The following is a 21,876-nucleotide window of genomic DNA, read 5'->3' as shown; positions in this document are numbered from 1 at the left end:
TAACCATACATTGCAAGAATAGTATATTCACATCAAAGATGACCAAAACATTATCTTCAATAATTGGATGAGTAAAACAAAATGTTTTGAAAAATTAAGGGACAAAAATAATTTACTTTAAATTATTTCATTAAATATAGATCATTTTCAATTAAATTAATAATTAAAATTGTTATACATTTGAAATCTTGATTATATTCTTTATTTTTAAAATGACTTCTTACTTTTTATTTCTTAAGTAATTTCCTAAATAATTATATATTTGATTAAAAAATTATATATTAGATTTTACAAATTCCTTTTTCCTGAAATCTTACCTAATAATTAATAATCATGTATATTAGATTTTAATAAGTTTAGTTGTTTGTAATTATGCAACATAAACTCTCTCAAAGTGTTGTAACATGCAATTATTGATGATAATGCTTTCCCTATTTCTTATCAAATAAAATAATGTATACAAGGTTACAAAAAAAAAAAAAAAACTTGTGGATACTTGAAAATCTAATAACTTGTGAACTTTGTGTATCGTCCTTAATGTGTAGTTGGAGTAGAATAATTTGAACCTTCAATCATGAACAAAATAATTTCAAGACGTGTTGCAAATGCTATTTTTCTCAAGACTTATTTCATCTCAATTAATTATGTATGCAAAAGGGGTGAACCCGTAATACTTCCAAGCTATTATGAAGTCTTGTTTATTCTTACTTTGCATTAGTAAAACAAATCACTAAATACTCATTTGTAAGAACAAAAATACCTTGTCTTCAACAAGGTGTTTTGTTGGAAACAATGCTTAAGAAAATTTTCTTTGAATAAGAAAGGACTAAGAGAAAGGAAAAAAGTTTTTTGAGTTGTTATGTTATATAAATGAACTCACATCAATCCCTATTTATAGAGATTGAATCCTAAAGTTGTAACTTTCTGATTATATTGTTTTAATTAAAGATCATTTCTTTTTTATTAGAAATATATCTCTCAAAAATATTACAAGCATTTTTATTCATTTGAATAATCAAACTTTTCACACAAAGAGAAATCATTTTTCATGTTTTTGGAATTTGTAACTTTTCATGTAAGCAGTCGATTCCACTTAGAAGGTAGTCTACTACCTCTTTTGTATTTCCAATTTTCAAAATGCTTTTTGAAGTAGGCTAGTTGACTATTTTGTAGAGCAATCAATTATTTTTATATTACAGAATGCATTCGACACGTAAGTATTCGATTTCTTTCAATTTTCAAAAAAGTTCCAATTGCAACATAATATAGAGCAATCGAATCCTATTCAATGATATTTGATTGCTATGGCATAAATCAATTTTTGGAAGATTCTCTAAATCTTAGAAGTTAATTTCATTAAGGTTAAGAATCGATTCCACTCATTTCTAGCTATAACAATTGGTTGCTCTAGGCTGGCAATTGATTGCTATTTTACACAAAAACTATATTTAGCTTCTATTTGTCAAAAAATTGATTCCATGCTCTTGGCAATCGATTATTCTTCTTGGAATAGCTATTGGCTACTTACACATATATATATATATATAACCTTTTTAATATAATTTTTTTAAGTCTAAAATCATGTCTCTGATCTTTAGAACTTTACTTTAAGCTATCTTATAGCTTAATTAGATTTCTCTTTAATTAAGTTATTACTCAATCATATTTTCATATTTTAAAAATATTTTTTAACATTTCTTAAACACTAAATACCTTTAAATTTGAAAATTTAAACTCTAGGTCTTTAACCATTAATTAGCTTGGAGATAGACTTATCAAGGATTGAATTATCCATTCAAACTTGAAGAATTATCCGATATTTGAAAGGTTTTGGACAAAAATATTAAGTACTTTAAACTAATTTGGTAAAAAATACGAGGTCTATTTAAAAACTGAACCAGGCCTTGATGCAACATTTAAACTTGGAGCATTATCCAACAATTATATAATAATATATATTATTTTTTATATTTATAAATATTATATAATTTAATTTTTTAAATGAGATACATACATATATAAAAATAATTTTGAAGTGCAAACATTAGAAACTATATTCTTTTGGCCAGATACCAAACACACCACTTGTTAAAACATTTGAAACTATATTAAGTTACTCATTTTTAAACCTTAATAAAGGAAAAGTTAAAATACTAAATATTAAATACCTTACCATTTCTTTTAGAAAAAAAATTATTTTGACAAATTTGGGTAGAACATAAAGACCTGAATAGTCAAGCCATGTTAGGCCATAGCAAGCATGTAAAAAGCTGATATCATATCTAGGCTTGGCCTAATGCCCTAATCTATGAATAATATAATTTAAAATTAGTACTTAAAAATAATTCAAGGATGCTAATACATATAATCTTAATAATTTCTTATAATAATATAATATAAATTAAAATTTTATACTTTTATTTAGAAAATCTTTCAATTCTAAAATTAGTAATGAGTGACCTAAGACTACGTAAGTTTACATATAGAGAAAATTGTAAATCTTTTGAAGAATATTTTTTTGTAATAATAATAATAATAATAATAATAATAATAATTATTATTATTATTATTATTATTATTATTATTATTTAAGTATAAAGTTGATATATATCAAAATATTTGGAGTGGAAAGCAAAATACATGTAGATGTTTATGAATAAATTGAATATCCTAATTAATTATTAGTTCAATTTCAATTAATGATAAAATTTCAAATTACCTTTTTTGTCACCAATTTTTCAATATTTTTTGTTTTGGTCATCTCACCTAAACATGACATATATGTTGACAATGAAGTGACAAGTTTAATCGTTATCTTTTAAAGATTTAGTTACGAAAACAATAATACCTACGAACATTAATAACAAACTGATTGTTAAAAATTAGGTGCCTTAAATAGCAACTTTTATTATTATTATTTTTTAAAAATTTTAAAATACCTTTAAACACCTTATTCTTATATTTACTTGACTGAAAAGGTCTTTTTTGAATCCACAATCTCTAGCCATAAACTCTTTCAAACTAATCTCCAAATATAATTTTTATATTTACTAGGATATTACACTTTACATTATGTTTGGATTGAGGAGAAGGGAAGGAAAGGAAAGAAAAATAAAGAAAAGTAAGGAAACTGAAAAACCATTTCTTTATTTTGATAAACTTTTAATTTAAAGGAAAGGAAATAGGTGAAAACTCAATAACTTTTGATTTCTCTTATTTTCCTCACCTTTTTAATACCCATACTTGAAGGAAAAGCTAAATAAAGGAAAGTTGGAAAATTTTTATTTTTATAAAAAGACTATTATATCCATATTTTTATTAATACTAAAAACTAGTAAAAAAAAACTTAACAAGATCACAATCTTTTTATTAAATTTTCAAAGCCATATATTTTTTTAAGTAAGTTTTACAAGTCTCTTTCAATATAAAAACAACTGATATAGCAGCAATTGTAAGGTCAGACAAGATAGCAAATATATCATGATTGTCATAACGTCTAGATCCGGGGATCTATCGCTAGACATTGACTTTTAGGAGTCGCCACCAATCTTTTTTATCTAGGTGCGATTGGCCACCTAAAAAATCTGTCCTTTCAGGGAACACCTAAGTTTAAGGGTCCCTAAAAGAATAGGTTCAGGTCTACTAACCATAACAGGGTTCGGGAGTTCGATTACGTGTAAGGAAGGTTATAGCACCCTCACAACGCCCATCAAAAGATGGTACCAGCTTGAATTTGTGTTATCCAAAAGCCTTAAAATTTTACCAAGTAATTAATTATTGAAAATTATTCTCAATTGACTCTAATACTTTTAGCAGAAAATTGAGAAAATTCTCGCACCTCAAGAGTATGCAAGAAAAACTACTGTTTCACTTACAGAGGCTCCGTCGTCGGATTAGTTAAAGAAAAATCAAAATAAAAATCAAAATAGAAAGGAAAGAAAGAATTGATTGTTTTTGTGTAGGGAAAATTGATACTTTCAACTTTTCCTCAAAAATATTTTTTTGAAAATTTATTTTTAAGAAAAATTGATACTTTCAACTTTTCCTCAAAAATATTTTTTTTTGAAATTTTGATTTCCAAAGAAAATTGATACTTTCAACTTTTTCCCAAAAATATTTTTTTGAAATTTATTTCTAAGGAAAATTGATACTTTCAACTTTTCCTCAAAAATATTTTTTTTTGAAACATTGATTTCCAAGGAAAATTGATACTTTCAACTTTTCCTCAAAAATCCTTTTTTTTTGAAAATTTATTTTTAAGGAAAATTGATACTTTCAACTTTTCCTCAAAAATTTTTTTTTTTGAAACTTTGATTTCCAAGGAAAATTGATACTTTCAACTTTTCCTCAAAAATCTTTTTTTGAAATTTATTTCTAAGGAAAATTGATACTTTCAACTTTTTCTCAAAAATATTTTTTTTGAAATTTATTTCTAAGGAAAATTGATACTTTCAACTTTTCCCCAAAAATATTTTTTTGGAAATTTATTTAAAGAATATAAAACAAAATAAAAGTAAAAGTAAATAAAGAAGAAAAACAAATAAAGAAAAGTAAAACAAAAATAAAAATAAGATAAAGATAAAGATAAAAAATATTAAATAAATCTAATCTAATAAATAAAAAATAGAAAAACAAATAAACAAATAAATGAAAAAAAAAACCTAGAACGGCTCGGATCGCGGCTCGGCTCGGCTCAAAGAAGAGAAAACGGCTCGAGGGGCGGCTTGGGAAACTCGGCTTGGCTCGGAAGGGGCAGGCACGCGCGGGTCAGAAGCAGGTCAACGCTCGGGTCGGGTTTCGGCAAAACGCGCGGATCCTCTAGTTACTTAAGGCCAAAACGACGTCGTTTTAAGCGGGTATAAAAGGCACTTCCCTCTGTTTTTCGACAGAACCCTTCTCCTCTCTCTCTCTCTCTTCTTCTTTTTTCCTCTCCCTTCTCTCTAAAAACTGAAAAACACCGGTGGAATTTTCGTCGGATTTTGGAAAAAGTCATCGGAATCTGGAAATTTCACTGGAAGTTGGCCGAAAGTTCACCGATTTCTGGGATTCTTCGTCGAAAACTGGGTTGATCGTCGAAAACTTCAAGGTAGGCCGAAATTTTCGTCGGAAAATTCAAACTTCACCGAAATTTTCGTCGGAATCTGGAAATTTCCCAGAAATTTTCAAAAAAATTTCTCGCCAAAAATTTCTAAAAAATTATTTTCGATCCCTACAGCTATCCTAACTCTTCTCAACCTTCTTTAGCCTTCGAAAACTCTTCTATACACCTCTTTTCTCTCAAATTCAGTAGCTTTGCTCACTGTTTTCTTTGTCCTTCATCTGTTCCAGGAGGGTGCCTTTTATAGGGGTTGATCAGGAGTTCCTGATCAATCCCAATTCTTCCTTGGACGGGGATTCAATCTTTGAATCCAATTGGACTCTTTTGATTGAATCCCCACTCCTAGTAGGATTCTTCAACATTTAATCTTAGCCATCAAAAAAGAAAGGAAAAAAAAAGAATAATACTATCAGATAATCAAACAAAATCAGATGGATGAATAAAATAAAATTAACAGATAATTAAAATATAAAATAAGATAAATCCAAAAATATTTACTAGAAAAAAAATGATAATGATAATAATAATATAATAATAATGATAACATAATAATAACAAATATAACTATATAAATAAAATACATATAAATATTAACAAAAAAAATAAATATATATATATATATTAATACACAATAATAATAATAATAAATAATAAAATACATAAAATACAAAAGAAAGAAAAAAAATAATAAAAATAATACCAGATAGAAATTGAATTGGGCTTACCTTTTTGGGCCAGGCCCAATTGATCTGGGCCTGGACCCAATTGAGTGTCTACAGCTACCCCTCTTTGCACATTTTTTGTGAAACAGAAATTGCGCAAAGACGTAGACACCCAATCAAGACTCAACTCAGCATTGTCATTTTTTGTGTTTTGTGTTTTTTTGTTCTTTTTTTTTGTTTTTTTGTTCTTTTTTTTATGTTTTTTTTGTTTTTTTTTATTTTTTTATTTTTTTGTTTTTTTTTTTTACCAAAGCTCCTCTAAATAGAGACTCAACGACTTTGAGAAACATAAATTGCTCCTCTAAACAGAGGCACCACGACTTTGAAAAGTAAATTGCTCCTCTAAACAGAGGCACCACGACTTTGGAAGTAAATTGCTCCTCTAAACAGAGGTACCACGACTTTGAGAAAGTAAATTGCTCCTCTAAACAGAGGCACCACGACTTTGGAAAAGTAAATTGCTCCTCTAAACAGAGGTACCACGACTTTGGAAAAGTAAATTGCTCATCTAAACAGAGGCACCACGACTTTGGAAAATTAAATTACTCCTCTAAATAGAGGCACCACGACTTTGAAAAAGTAAATTGCTCCTCTAAACAGAGGCACCACGACTTTGGAAAAGTAAATTACTCCTTGACAATCATGTCCAAAGGAGTTGAAAGTTGTGTTTGAAGGAATTTCAGGGGATTATGCCCAAAGGTCTTATAAATCAACCCTGATACCAAAAGACATCCTATTTCAAGGATTAGGAACTTACCTGACAAGCTTTTTCTTTCTCAATTTTGAAAGTGTCTTCACATCTATCTTCTCTATGTGGGATCTTGGAACACCCCTGCTTTTTGGATTTACACACTATACTTTTCTGAAAGTAGTGTATGCTATGCAAATGCATATGAATTTCAATGCATGCTATGCAAATGTTGGCCAATTAATTCCTGTTCAATGTATGGTATTCAAGTTTCTCAAGCTCTTTTCTTAAGCATCAAACCCTTTGATTCTTCAGAAATCCAATTACACTGCTCTTCGAAGATCGAACCAGTGTAGCTCTTAATTGTCCTTTCCACTCACATTCTTTTTTGTTAAGTTTCTCGATACTTTGGAATAAGTTTCATCAATCGATCATAACTTGACCATCATTCAATGAATTTTTCAGCACTAACAAATTTTAAAACAAGTTTCATCCATCATCACTGGGTCATTACTCATAGATGTCCCAGCATTAACCATTCCAAAACAGACTTTGTCTACTGATTGTCTTCATCATTCAATCATAACTTGCAAGTCATATCGATCAGTTCATCACTTTTCAAGATTTACCCCATTATATCATATACCTTTTCAAATCATCTCTTTTAGGTTTTTACCATTTCTTCATCATCTTAGATTTCTTTTCAAATGAATGTAAAATTCTTTTAAGCACATATTCATTCATTCATTATCATTTCAAATTTTGACAAATACAATGCAATCAAGCATTTTCTCAATTCATTCTAAGGGTGTAGCAATAAGAGGACGGAAAGTGAACTATGGTAAAGATAATCAATAAAGATCTATTTTGGTACAGAACAAATGGGAAAAAAATGTCATTGAGATGGATGGTATGTCCGAATGATGAATATTCAGACAATTCTCAACATTAATCTAAGATTCTTTTTCAAAAACTCATTCCATTTACTGTTGAAGTCAACTTGAGCTTGGTAAGCTTTGCCCCAGTCTTTGAGGGATCTTCAGATGTCTTTGATCTTTCATTCATGTGAGCCATTTGACCTGGATCTTTTTCTATCAACCTTTCAGGTTTTCAATTTGAATCTCTTTTTTCATTTTTTCATTTTTCATTTTTCATTTTTTCATTTTTCTTTTTTTTTTTCTTTTTTTTTTCATCATCTTCTTTTTTTTTCTCATTATTCACCTATTATTGACATCTTTCATACATCAAACTTTTAGAGTAATGTAGCATGATTCCATTGCTTCATCATGAGCATGCCTTCGTTCAACATATGATCATTCAAGTTGAGTATTCAGACTTGATCCAAATGGACTTTTCAAGGTTGTAATGTAGGCCAAGGTGAAGGGTCATAAAAAAATGGATATAATAGGCTCAAAACATGTATTAAAAAGGTTCAAGATCGAAGGATCATTTGATGCAGCTTGGCATTCTGCCCCACATCGTTTCACTATTTTTTTTCTTTCCTCACACAAAGGATTCTCATTATTTTATCCCAAGTCATGTGTGGCATTTATTTATTTTTTTTTCATTTTTGAGACCTTTATGAAATTTTTTCAAAAATTACCCCCCAGTGTAGAGGGTGATCCTTGGTTAGGGTTCTTCAAAAAAATGATAAGCTCAAAGGGGTAACAATAAATGGTTTTTCAAATGGTAAAAGAAAGATGGCCATTTTTCATCTCAATTGTGAATACCTTTCTTGAACATCATCTATTGAACAAAGCTCATGAACTTGTATAAAAGATTGCACACCTTCAAGACATATCTATTTCACCTTCAATAACAGCTTACTTTTTGCTCAAATCATCTCCTCACATTAACGTGGATGAGTTCTCAAAATTAAATCCCAGAATTATTGTTATCATTGTCTAAATATTCATCATCTGAAATTTAAGAATGGGAATGTGAAGTTATGAAAGGTAACAGGGCATGGAATAATGGCCAAGTGAAAGAGAAAAATGTAATTAAATGCATTGACTTGCCTTTATTAAAATGATAACAAGTGAAGTCATATTATAAAAAAAAATCTAACATTGTTTGAAAAGAAATCCTAAAATGACAGAAGAAACCTTCAACCAGCCTTATCTCCATTTTTAAAATTGTCCCCCTATGCGATCAGGTGAAGAATCTCTATTGACATCTTGCCCCTCAATTCATTGTGAATCTTCGGACCCTTTCTGTTCTTGACTTTCGCTCAGTACACTAACATTAGATGTTGTTGCTTTTCCTTGATCAAAACTTACCATTCCATCATTGATCAACCGTTGCACCTTATACTTTAAAGCAGTATAATTTTTAGTAGAATGGCCAGTAATTCCATAGTGATAGTCGCAGTGGGCTGTAGGATCATACCACTTTGGGTAGGGTAGTTTAAGCGGCTCCACATGGCTAGGGGTAATCAAGTGGCTATTATAGAGTTCTCGATATAACTCTGTATAAGTCATAGGGATTTGATCAAATATAGGTTTTTCTCGAGTAGTTCGTTGTTCTCGTGAACCACTTGCTGGGTTAATAGGGCGAACTTGGGTTCTTGCAGGAGCTTGAATGTTGAGGCTGTATGTGAGATCTTGAGGGCTATAAATTGATCGGTATGTGGATGAATAAGGTGGTTATGGAGCTAGCTGGTATGGGTAGGATGAGGCATTGTTCACAGCAAAATCGTATGGAGAGTAACCTTGGGATGGATAGGGTTGATAACCCCTGAATTGTTGTCTATCAAAGCTCACAGTTTGAGCTTCAACTTCTTTCTTTTCTGATGTCTTCTTGGTTTCTCCTCCTTTCAACTTACCATTTTTATGGCACTTTCAATAATTTCTCCAGAGATTACCATGTCAGCGAAATTTTTTGTTGCATTCCCTATCATCTTCTCATAATAGGGAGGTTTTAAAGTGCTAACAAACAATATAGTAGTCTCTTTTTTATCAATTGAGGTTGTACCTGTGAAGCTATATCTCTCTATCTCTGAGCATATTCTTTAAAAGACTCGTTTGCCTTTTTTTTCAGATTCTATAAAGATAAACGATCAGGGGCCAAATCGATGATATGTCAGTATTTATTGATAAAGTCATGTGCCATATCACTCCAAGAGCGAATGCGAGTTCTGTCCAGCTGAACATACCATCTGGTCGTAGAACCAGTAAGACTGTCTTGGAAAACATGCATCAATAGATTTTCATCATATGCATAAGCTGCCATCTTCCTTCAATACATGGTGATGTGGGTTTTGAGGCACTTTGTACCATCATATTTTTCAAATTTTGATACCTTGAACTTATGGAGGATAACCACATCAGGAACTAGGCAGAGCCCAGCAGCATCAACTGACCCATAATAGTTAAATCTTTCTACAGCCCGTAGCCTCTGCTCTAGCATGCTAATTTTAGAGCTTTATTCAGCTTCCACCCTTATCTTTTCCTTCTCCTTCTCTTCTAGATTAGAAATTGGTTCTGCTACCTTTTCAGTGAAGACAGGATTTATATAGCTATTATACTTCCCTGGGTTGAAAGCTGATGGCATTCCAGGATATGTTGGATATGCAAAATGTTGTGGTGAGACCTCTTGGACAGACTAGGCTTGAGGTGGGCCAAAACCTGGAGGGTACAAAGGGTCAGCCACTTCTTGCTGGCTTGTACTTTCTTCAACTCTTTTTTCTTTATTCATATTATTGAGGGCCTCCAGAATCTTGCTTAGTTCACTTTCAATCTTCTCCTGAGCTTTTTTTAGCTTTTCAAATCTATGAGAACTTTCTTCTTCCATTTGTCTTGCTCTGGATCTTGTGTTGTATGGATGAGCAGGGTTTTCACTAGATGGAGCTATCCTCGGACCTTGAGTACCATACTTATGATTAGAAATGTTATGCTGTACCTTATGTATGATGCTTTGATACACAAATGAAATGTACATTTTTTGAATGAAATCTAGTATGAAATGAATACAAATGATTGTGTTGAAACATGATCATGAAAAGAATACAGATACAATCAGACAAACAACATAGTTAGTTCCATGGATGAAATGAAAGTGATACTGATGCATAATGTTACATATGATAAAAATAATACACAAAGTTAAGCAATCAAAATGATTAGATAAACACATTTTTTGTGTCCTAATTTTAGGGTATATCTATCATTGGGTAGAAAGAGCTCTATCCTAGGTGTAGGCACTCTTAAAGTTCACTACATGCGGTTTTAAGGTCAGAGTCTAAAGGTCCTCAAATTGCTCCTTACATCCCTGTCCATCACAGACTAATAAGGCACCCTAATCCTCACCCATTACAGGCTACAAGCGAAAAAGGTTCAATTTGAGTAGGAGTATTTCGCTAGCCACTGCGAAGGCATTAGACCTCACGAAAGCAATAGGTACTTTACTCTCTCCTAGAGGGACGGAGCTCGAGTGTAGAGCTCATGTTATGCACATGCACATGAATGACATAATTAACAAAGTAAATAAAACATGAATGAATAACAACACATATATACAAAAAGGTTCAATTTCACTTGGCTTTTGGATAACACAAATTATTTGCTGGCTTGACTCTCAAGGTCCCCAGCGGAGTCGCCAAGCTGTCATAACGTCTAGATCCGGGGATCTATCGCTAGACATTGACTTTTAGGAGTCGCCACCAATCTTTTTTATCTAGGTGCGATTGGCCACCTAAGGAATCTGTCCTTTCAGGGAACACCTAAGTTTAAGGGTCCCTAAAAGAATAGGTTCAGGTCTACTAACCATAACAGGGTTCGGGAGTTCGATTACGTGTGAGGAAGGTTATAGCACCCTTACAACGCCCATCAAAAGATGGTACCAGCTTGAATTTGTGTTATCCAAAAGCCTTAAAATTTTATCAAGTAATTAATTATTGAAAATTATTCTCAATTAACTCTAATATTTTTAGCAAAAAATTGAGAAAATTCTCTCACCTCAAGAGTATGCAAGAAAAACTATTATTTCACTTACAGAGGCTCCGTCGTCGGATTAGTTAAAAAAAAATCAAAATCAAAATCAAAATAGAAAGGAAGGAAAGAATTGATTGTTTTTGTGTAGGAAAAATTGATACTTTCAACTTTTCCCCAAAAATATTTTTTTGAAAATTTATTTTTAAGGAAAATTGATACTTTCAACTTTTCCTCAAAAATCCTTTTTTTGAAAATTTATTTTTAAGGAAAATTGATACTTTCAACTTTTCCTCAAAAATATTTTTTTTGAAATTTATTTCTAAGGAAAATTGATACTTTCAACTTTTCCCCAAAAATATTTTTTTGAAATTTATTTCTAAGGAAAATTGATACTTTCAACTTTTCCTCAAAAATATTTTTTTTTGAAACTTTGATTTCCAAGGAAAATTAATACTCTCAACTTTTCCTCAAAAATCTTTTTTTTTAAAAAAAATTTATTTTTAAGGAAAATTGATACTTTCAACTTTTCCTCAAAAATATTTTTTTTTGAAACTTTGATTTTCAAGGAAAATTGATACTTTCAACTTTTCCTCAAAAATATTTTTTTGAAATTTATTTCTAAGGAAAATTGATACTTTCAACTTTTCCTCAAAAATATTTTTTTTGAAATTTATTTCTAAGGAAAATTGATACTTTCAACTTTTTCCCAAAAATATTTTTTTGGAAATTTATTTAAAGAATATAAAACAAAATAAAAGTAAAAGTAAATAAAGAAGAAAAAAAATAAAGAAAAGTAAAACAAAAATAAAAATAAGATAAAGATAAAAAATATTAAATAAATCTAATCTAATAAATAAAAAATAGAAAAACAAATAAACAAATAAATGAAAAAAAAAAACTGGAACGGCTCAGATCGCGGCTCGAGGGGCGGCTTGGGAAGCTCAGCTCGGCTCGGTTTGGCTCGGAGGGGGCAGGCACGCGCGGGTCAGAAGCGGGTCGACGCTCGGGTCGGGTCGGGTTTCGGTAAAACGCGCGGATCCTCTGGTTACTTAAGGCCAAAACGACGTCGTTTTAAGCAGATATAAAAGACACTTCCCTTTGTTTTTTGGGCAGAACCTTTCTCCTCTTTCTCTCTCTCTTCTTCTTTTTTCCTCTCCATTCTCTCTAAAAACTGAAAAACACTGGTGGAATTTTCGTCGGATTATCGAAAAAGTCACCGGAATCTGGAAATTTCACCGGAAGTTGGTCGGAAGATCACCGGTTTCTGGGATTCTTCGCGCGAAAACTGGGTTGGTCGCCAGAAACTTCAAGGTTGGCTGGAATTTTCGCCGGAAAATTCAAACTTCGCCGGAATTTTCGTCGGAATCTGGAAATTTCCCAGAAATTTCCAGAAAAATTTCTCGCCAAAAATTTCTAAAATATTATTTCCGATCCCTACAGCTATCCTAACTCTTCTCAACCTTCTTTAGCCTTCGAAAACTCTTCTATACACCTCTTTTCTCTCAAATTCAGTAGCTTTGCTCACTGTTTTCTTTGTCCTTCATCTGTTCCAGGAAGGTGCCTTTTATAGGGGTTGATCAGGAGTTCCTGATCAATCCCAATTCCTCCTTGGACAGGAATTCAATCTTTGAATCCAATTGGACTCTTTTGATTGAATCCCCACTCCTAGTAGGATTCTTCAACATTTAATCTTAGCCATCAAAAAAGAAAGGAAAAAAAAATAATAATACTATCAGATAATCAAACAAAATCAGATGGATGAATAAAATAAAATTAACAGATAATTAAAATATAAAATAAGATAAATCCAAAATATTTATCAGAAAAAAAATGATAATGATAATAATAATATAATAATAATGATAACATAATAATAACAAATATAACTATATAAATAAAATATATATAAATATTAACAGAAAAAAATAAATAAATATATATATATTAATACACAATAATAATAATAAATAATAAAATACATAAAATACAAAAGAAAGAAAAAAAATAAAAATAATACCAGATAGAAATTGAATTGGGCTTACTCTTTTGGGCCAGGCCCAATTGATCTGGGCCTAGACCCAATTGGGTGTCTACAATGATCCAAGAGTGTTCTAAAATCACAAGTAATGAAAGATTATAATTGAAAAAAATTATTATAATGAATTATTTTCTTTCTTTTTCACTCTTTACCCAAACAATGATTGTTAGAATTCTTTTCCTTTTATTTCTTTTATTAATTTTAATTATCCAAATAAATTGTATATATATCCTTTTCCTTTAAAAAAAAAAACTTTCTTTTACTTTCTTTTACTTTCTTTTTCTTTCCTTTATTAATATTTATCTAAACACTGCATTAAACTTTTTGAATCAACAACCTCCAAACATGAATTATAATATAGTACCAACTAATCCATACCTTAATAGGCAAAAACTTCTAAAACGTTAAGTGACCAAAATCGATAATTTTACATATAAATTAATATTATTTATGTAAAAGAAATGCTTTAGATCTCAAAGAAAATACTCTATTTCTATTGAAACTTAACACTGTATTCAAATTAAGGAGAAGGGAATGAAAGGAAAGAAAACTAAAGCAAAGTAATGGAAACAAAAAAAAACTCTTCCTTTGTTTGGATAAATTTTAATTTAAGGGAAAGGAAAGAGATAGAAACTCAATAACCTTTGGTTTCCTTTGTAATTCACACTTTTTTAATACCTCAATTTAGGAGAAAATGTAAAGAAAAGAAAGTTGAAAAAAAAAAATTTTTATAAAAGACTATTATATTCATCATTTTATTAATACTAAAAACTTAATCAAAAAAATCTAACCACATCACAATCTTCTTATAATTTTTTTCAAAACCATCTCTTTCTTCAATTAAGTTTCACATGTCTCTTTCAATATAATAATTTTTTATAATTTTTTGGTTATTTGATTTTGATGAATAATTCAATATGAATAGACATATTTTTTAGGTTTATGAGATGTAATATTTTAATGTGATTGTATTTTTTATATTTAATAGCTTTATATGAATACATCACCAAAGTGATAATGTGTTGAAATTTTGGCAATGGTAAAAAATCCATCAATGCATATTTGTAAAACATCTTTCTGTTTCACTTGATTAAAAATCATTGATATAACAGCAATAATAAGGTCATACAAGATAGTAAACATATTATAGTTAATGAGTGCTTTAAAATCATAGGCAATAAAATGTTATAATTGAAAAAAATTATTATAATGAATCATATCATTTCTTTTTCACTCTTTATCTAAATAATGGTTATTAGAATTTTTTTTCTTTCTTTTATTAATTTTAATTATCCAAACAAAGAATACATATATCATTTCCTTTCTTTTTATTTCTTTTTTTTTATTAATATTTATCCAAACATTACATAAGATTTTCACTTTGAATCTTTCAAGAGAAGAAAAGGTTTAAGGTATGACTCAGTTGCATATAGGCAATTCAAAGCGGGGGGATTGGGCATAAAACAAAATAGCGAAGATGATACACTACATGCATGAGATAATATCACCTTCCACGTCTACAAATTGCTGTCAAGTCTAATTTACAAAGGCCATGCCAAAAAAAAGAAGTCTTCAACTTAGACGTCTTTGAACGGTTTACTCCTACACACAATATAATGAGAGAAGCATCCAAGGGGACCTTCCTAAAATTCCAAAACAAATAAAACTATCAAGCTAGAGACACGGAAAAAGCCGAAGACTGATAAATAATTTTGTGGATGAGAGGGAATTTGAGGCGCACGAGGAGGTGAGATGGGAGCTGAAAATGATTTTTTTTTTTTAATCATATGAGGATAAGAAAATGTATTCATAGATTGAGTTAAGTCAAATTTGATTGATTTTAAAATTTTTTTTTTCAAAGTTAGATTCGGTTCATTGAATTTAACAAATTTTAAAATTTTAAAAATATATTAAAGTAATAAAAAATTTTAATATTTTTAATCCCAATTTTAAATTTAAAATTTAGTAAAAAAGTTTTTCGATTAAATACTATATGGGATCGAATTTGGCCTTGAAAAACTTTGTGCAGAGCTCATCCCGTGGACCAGGGGGGTAGCGGAATCCTTGTATGGTATAGGAATAATAAGGTCCAAGTGGGGGGTCTTGATAGGAGACATCTTTGGCTGGTCTTACCGCCCATGATGTGATGCTTTATTTATTTACTTTTTTTTTTGTTTGAAAACACATGTAATTTTTTGTTCGTACGCGAGTATAATAACGATCTATGTTTACATCAGGCTCAAGGGATAAACGTCACGGTCTCCCATTTGTATCGATTATTCTAATTCAGCCTGGTTTAACTGTCCACGTGCCCTCGAGACCATAAATATATATATGCAAATGATACTATCGTAATCTTCAACTTGCTGCTCTTGCATAATTTTTGAGATATAAATTTATTTTATATTAAATTTAATTATAAAAATAAATATGCATATTTTTAATTAATTTATATAATTATTTTTAAAATATAAAAACAAGCATATCTTAAATTCAAATTCAAATTCTTCAATCATTTCTTTCACGTATCTTCATGCTATTACTTATCAATTATTATGCCAGGACCCCAATCATCTCCAATATGGTGGGTTTTACAAGTAAAATGAAAAAGGATCATTACCCAACTTGAAAATTTTAATAGCCTTTCGAAAGAGAATGGGATACAAATATATATATATATATATATATATATATGTTGGGCTACTTCACTGCACACGTGACTTTTCTCTTTATCTACCACCCCTCACGTGCACGATGCACCCCAAGGATGGTTCGCTTGTCCTTATGTTGTACTCGCCAGGCATCGACACAAGATTCTTCAGGGCCAAAATTCACGTACGATTTTGCCTTACTGGTTTTAGGGTTCATTCATGTTTGATTGATGCATGGCCTTCGTTTAGTCACATTGAGATACCCCACTAGCCGATATTGCGCCGTGCTTTGATCCTTGAATTGTTCTGGCATAATTTTTGTTTTCTTCCAGATAATGATTCATCATATTCTGCTCTTTGATCTTTATGTTGTCTTATGCTTAACCAAGTAATTGGTAGATAGTGATAAATTAGAATCAAATAGTGTTGTGGGAATTCCTTCTTCTTCCCATCTTATTCAACCCTCTAACTTTTCCCATTAAAAAGGATTAAAAGACAAATTCTAGAAGACGAAGGAAAAAGATGGATGCATTAGTTAGCATTGGCATCTTTCCTTTTTTCTTCTTGGTTTTAGCTTTATCTAGTTTCATCATAATCATGGCCAACAACAAATGTTCATGTGCTCCATTTTTCTTTTAATTTTTACATTATGCCTATGCGAATTTGAAAAGTGCATTTTTGGAGCACACATAATGCAATAATATGCATGTATCCTTATGTTTAAGATTTGATTATTTTTAAAGGTATTCTTGGGATCAATCGTACCTAATATAGTAAAGGCAAATGGCAATTGTAGCAAGAAATACTCCAACTTGTTTTATTTTGAGGCTATTAGGGATTGAAAGATGCATATCTTTTTATTTATTCTTTGATAGAAAGTATGAATGAATACTAAGGGATTTTCTCCTCCTAATTATCCTAAACTTCATTATTACAATTTCTTTCCCCTTTAGAAATGAAAGAGAAATATTATTTTTTGAGAAAAATTATAAAGGCAAACAAAATCTAATTGAAACATATAAAGTTTTGCCTAGAAAATTTATAACTAAGGATTCCGTTAAGGGTTCTATTGGCATTAGTTAAAGAAAATTAAAATATATACTAGTTTTAAAAAGAATTTTGCACTTAATTATAATACATATATTCACTAATTAAATTCAAGAAAAAATAATACAATAATTATAATTTTTTGGCTAAAAGGTAAAAAATGTTCCTTAACTATAATTAAAAAATCATTTAAGTTATTAACACTTTATTACAATCAATCGTACCTTTAATCTTCTATTTCAACTCAATTGAACCTTTAATTGGATAAAATTTAGTCATGTTGCAAACTTGAATCAATCAATCCCCAAAGTACTGAACCCTTAGAGGGATTTGAGAGAGAGAGAGGGGGAAAGAAAATAGAGAAGAAAAAAAAAAAAAAAAGAAGAAATTTTATTTTATTTAATTTTCACATATATTAATTATATCCAATGGCAAATTTTTATATGACATGAAATTTTACTTAGTTGGTAAAAAAAATTAACGGTATTAACTTTTTATCTAAATAAAAATTTAATTGCATGCAGATAAATATCAGAGGTATTGATTAATTGCAATAAAAAATAAAGACTTGTATAATTTGTTAATTATAGGTCGAAAGCTTTTTGTACCCTTTAACCTAATTTTTTCTTAAATAAAACCTTAACAGGTATCCTAACTAAGATTTCCCATCGCTTATAGCATTCTGTTTGTATGACACAGTTTACGCTTGCAATTTTTTGCATTATATAGCATTTTTTGAAATAAGGATACTTTTTGGTGGGCTTTTTCTTACTTGCAATTTATGAGACAAGTTGATGAATGTACGATGTCTTACTTGAGTATAAACAAGTCTACGTGTAAGTGCGAATAATTATAAGTAAATATATACACACATACATGAGAGATTCACTTGCAGTCGTGCAAGAACTACATATTTTTTTTCATCTTTAAAATCAAAACAATTAAGTGAATCTTTACTCATACATATGTACTTAAAAGATCCCTCATGTAGTATATTACTTTAGTTAATAAAATATTTATTATAGATATATTCGAAGTTTAGTTCAATTAGTTCATATAATTATTTTTAAAAGTAATATTTAAATGGCATTCAGTAAATTTAAATTTTAAATTTTTGTAATTTTTTTTTATTTTTTAGTATGAATATATATATATATGCATGTATGTATATGATGTAGATTAGTTCGACTAGGCATCCTCACATATTTCCAAAAGGACAAAAAGAAGAAAAGAATGATACCCATGGAAGCTTTAAAGAATTATCCCTTTTGCAACATGGGATGCAAAGCCAAGGTTACCCCCCCCCCCCCCCCCCCCCCAATCCCCTCCTTCTCTCGACTCTTTCACTAAAAGCTGATTTTGACCTTTTTGAAAGCAGAAGATTTTTTTTCATGTTTATTCTATGAGAACTTTTTACATTATGAAAAATTTTAATTATTGTCTATTAATATTATAAAGTGATATTTAGAAAAAAAAATAAACTTATAATTAAATAATTAATTATTTTAAAATATATCCTAAATAAATATGTTTCAATTTTTAAATCCACCCATAAAATTAAAAAATTTTACCATCAATATAATGAATAATATTTCATTATTTATTTTTAAATTCAATGAAACAAATATATATTAGAAGAAAATTATTTTTTAAAAAAAATTAATTAATTTAATGTATGGCTATAAATAATCATTAACTAAACAATAAAATATAATAAAAAATTATCTAATATGCCATTAGGTTGCGTTTAAAACACCAATAATGAAATTAGAGAATTAATGCATGTTTTTCATAAATAAATAAACAAATTAAAAATTTTAATAAAAATCTAATTCTGCTTATAAAATTAAAAAGAATTTGCCGACTATGTACGAACTATAAAACATGATATGATCGAAATGTAAATAAGAGGCGGAGGTGAGAGGTGAGTGGCATAAAGCACCATATTATATGGATTAGAATCAATTGAAATGGCTGAGGACAAGGGCTTCTGCATTGACCCCACCAAATTGCAACTGTTAAGCCCTTGCTCCTTTTCCAGATTCGCATGAAAAAGTTCAATCACAATCGTTGATACCCATCAACTGTCAATCAAAAAGCATATACTCTCTCCATCATCAAGAAAATTTTTTTTGGAAGGGGTTCCAAGATTTCTAAGGTTCTAAAACCATCTGATCTGGAATGAATGGCACTTGATTTAGCAATCATGGAGTTGCAAAAGATGGACAGCTTCTGATATTCCAATGATTTCTTTATATATAATGCTAGGTATCATTTTAAGTAAGAAAGCAAATAAAAAGACTCAAATGCCACCCATCGTCACTTACACAAGGCATTGGAATACATGGACTTATTAGACTTTTGGTTCGATCAAATGAATAGACCCCATAGAAGAGAGACTCCCGTATCATGCTTGATGCATTCACACCGCATCCAAGTACGGAATCACACAGCCCGCACAGCTTCCTAAAATGCTTCCATTTGTACGGCCTACAAACGATGCGGTTAGCGACCTGACAGCAGCCTCTTAACTTATCAGAATCTCCTATCCTTAAATTTTTTTTTATATTAAAAGAGTTTTTTGCACGTTAATATTTTATTTAGAGAAAATTTTATATATTTATTGTAGATTTATTATTTGATTTTTATCTAAAAAAATTATTATTTTAAACAATAAATTGATTTATATTAAAATTTTATTTAGATGTAAATTGAAAATTAAAATTTTATTTAAATATAATTTAATATTTAAAATTTTATTTAAATATAAATTAAAAATAAAAAATTTATCTAAATATACGATGCCAACCTGCCATGTGGCATGATGCCACGTGGCACATCATTTGCATGTGGCAGATTTCGTGGGTCCTACCTTTAACGGGTTGCTGTCGCAACCGCTGGGATGGGGACTGATGATGTGGCGGCTGCGGCGACCATCGCGGAGTTGGCTGGTACAATGGTGGCAACGCTATTCTCGTCATAGAGGAATCGGTCCACGATCATTGTGCATGGTCCCGCCACGAGTCTCTCCCATGCCTCCTCAGCGTCGTCGCCGCGCTTTAGGAATGCTTCTGTGGCATCAATCCGGTGCATTCTCCAATTCCAATGGTTATAAAGGCGGCGAATTTTTTGCAATTGACGATAGGCAAGAATACACGTATTTTCCTTGATTTTTGAAATGGCCGTCTCAAGCAACCTAGCTCGAATTTTGGCATCAAGAATTGATTCAGAACGAAAGTATTGGTCCAATTCAGGGACCCCAATTGCACGTCTAATCCCCCGGGAATAATCAGCCATTGGATCAAATATTCGTTTAACCTCATCAACCAAGCCTGCTTGCACCATCTTATCAACCCGTTCGGACACAAATGAGTGTAACACGGGCAATGACACATCAACCCATAGGAAGCAACATTCGTACCGTAACTGAAATTCAGGATCATCGTTCACCAATGCCTCGATGTACGAATTGGAGCCCCCGGCAATGATTGGGAGGCGGCCTTGGGCGAGTATGAATTCAACAGCAAGTGATGCATGGTGTCGGAAGTCCATCGATGTGAAATTCGCGTTGGGATCTACTATGCCTAGCAAATGGTGCGGGACCCCACGGCACTCCTCTTCAGTGACTTTGTTAGTTACAATGTCTAGGCCTTTATAAACTTGGATTTTGTCTGAATTTACAATCTCAGCTGGAAAACGGGTGGCCAGGTCGATTGCCAGGCGGGACTTGCCGGTGCCGGTTGCTCCCATTACAGACACCAGCTTATCTTTCCTGTGGAACAAAGGCTCTAGCCCCAAATTCACTCGAGGTTGTACTGGTTTGCACGCAGACATGGAAAGATTCATGTTAAAACCCTGGAAAAGTTGACAAAATATAGTAGTATATAGTTAGATCAAAACCACTAGAAAATTCTGTTTAGAAATGGAAAGAAACAAAACCATAGCAAGTAAATGGAGCTAACTCTCTGTATTTATCCCAATAAAAGAATTTAACGGAGGACACAGGGAAAATCCAATAACCCGACATATTTCCATGGACCACTATACAGTATACACTATACCTTTATTGCCAAATATGCGGCGACCTGTAGAAGAAAGTGGCCTTTCCAAACTGCCTATGCAGAAATTTTGAAAAGGGGAGAAATCTGCAGAGAAAAAGAGAAACTGTACAGAAAGGAGATGGCAAAAGAGAAAGTGTGTCTGTTGCAGAAGTTGGGTTGGAAAATGAATAAGCTAGTGGGAAGAAACTTGGGGGAATGAGTTTTTTTTTAGGTATATGCAAAAGCAACTGTTTTTGTTTTCCTGTTTCGAGAACCACACAAGAGGGTATATATTGAAATATTGAATCTTTGATGGGTTTGAGAAAGAATGATTATGACAGATTAGAGGAACTGTGTAATCCCACTTGAAGCTCAAAATATTATCACAACCTGCACAAGTATGAGAAGATTAAGCTAGGTATTTATGGTGCGAGGAAAAGAGTACTTGGTTTCGCAGGGATTTCATCACTCTGAACTCATCAGGTAACACGTCAAATTTGTTATTTTATTCATTAATAGATATTTATTATTATCTAATTTTGTTCTGGGAACATTTCCCCAAATCCACTTTTATCAGAAAAGAAGGAAAAAAAAAAAGGCTCATACCTTCTCATTAAAGTGGAAAAACCAAACAAAAACTATAGAAAAGGCAATAAGACAA

General features: G+C 30.8%; 1 protein-coding gene across 2 annotated transcripts; it reads right to left on the bottom strand.

Annotated features, from left to right (window-relative positions):
* Positions 1-19,389: 19,389 nt before the first annotated feature.
* LOC111279863 (adenylate isopentenyltransferase 5, chloroplastic) lies at positions 19,390-21,611 on the bottom strand. 2 transcript variants are annotated; one of them, XM_022866926.2, is made up of 3 exons: positions 21,237-21,611; positions 20,048-21,030; positions 19,390-19,665 (listed from the first exon to the last, which is right to left on the bottom strand). In XM_022866926.2, the coding sequence occupies exon 2, from the start codon at positions 21,019-21,021 to the stop codon at positions 20,050-20,052; it is 972 nt and encodes a 323-aa protein (XP_022722661.1). In that variant the 5' UTR covers positions 21,022-21,030; positions 21,237-21,611; the 3' UTR covers positions 19,390-19,665; positions 20,048-20,049. The 2 variants fall into 2 exon arrangements, with proteins under 2 accessions (XP_022722661.1, XP_089612782.1); XM_089756656.1 differs by having other exon boundaries at positions 19,531-19,688; positions 21,237-21,609.
* Between the last annotated feature and the right edge of the window lie 265 nt (positions 21,612-21,876).

The sequence above is a fragment of the Durio zibethinus genome, chromosome 27, assembly GCF_047325235.1.
Source record: "Durio zibethinus cultivar Kanyao isolate XHJ-2024 chromosome 27, ASM4732523v1, whole genome shotgun sequence".
Taxonomy (NCBI): Eukaryota; Viridiplantae; Streptophyta; class Magnoliopsida; order Malvales; family Malvaceae; genus Durio; species Durio zibethinus.
Note: the sequence above shows the minus strand (reverse complement) of the source record. Positions and strands in the feature narration are given on the sequence as shown.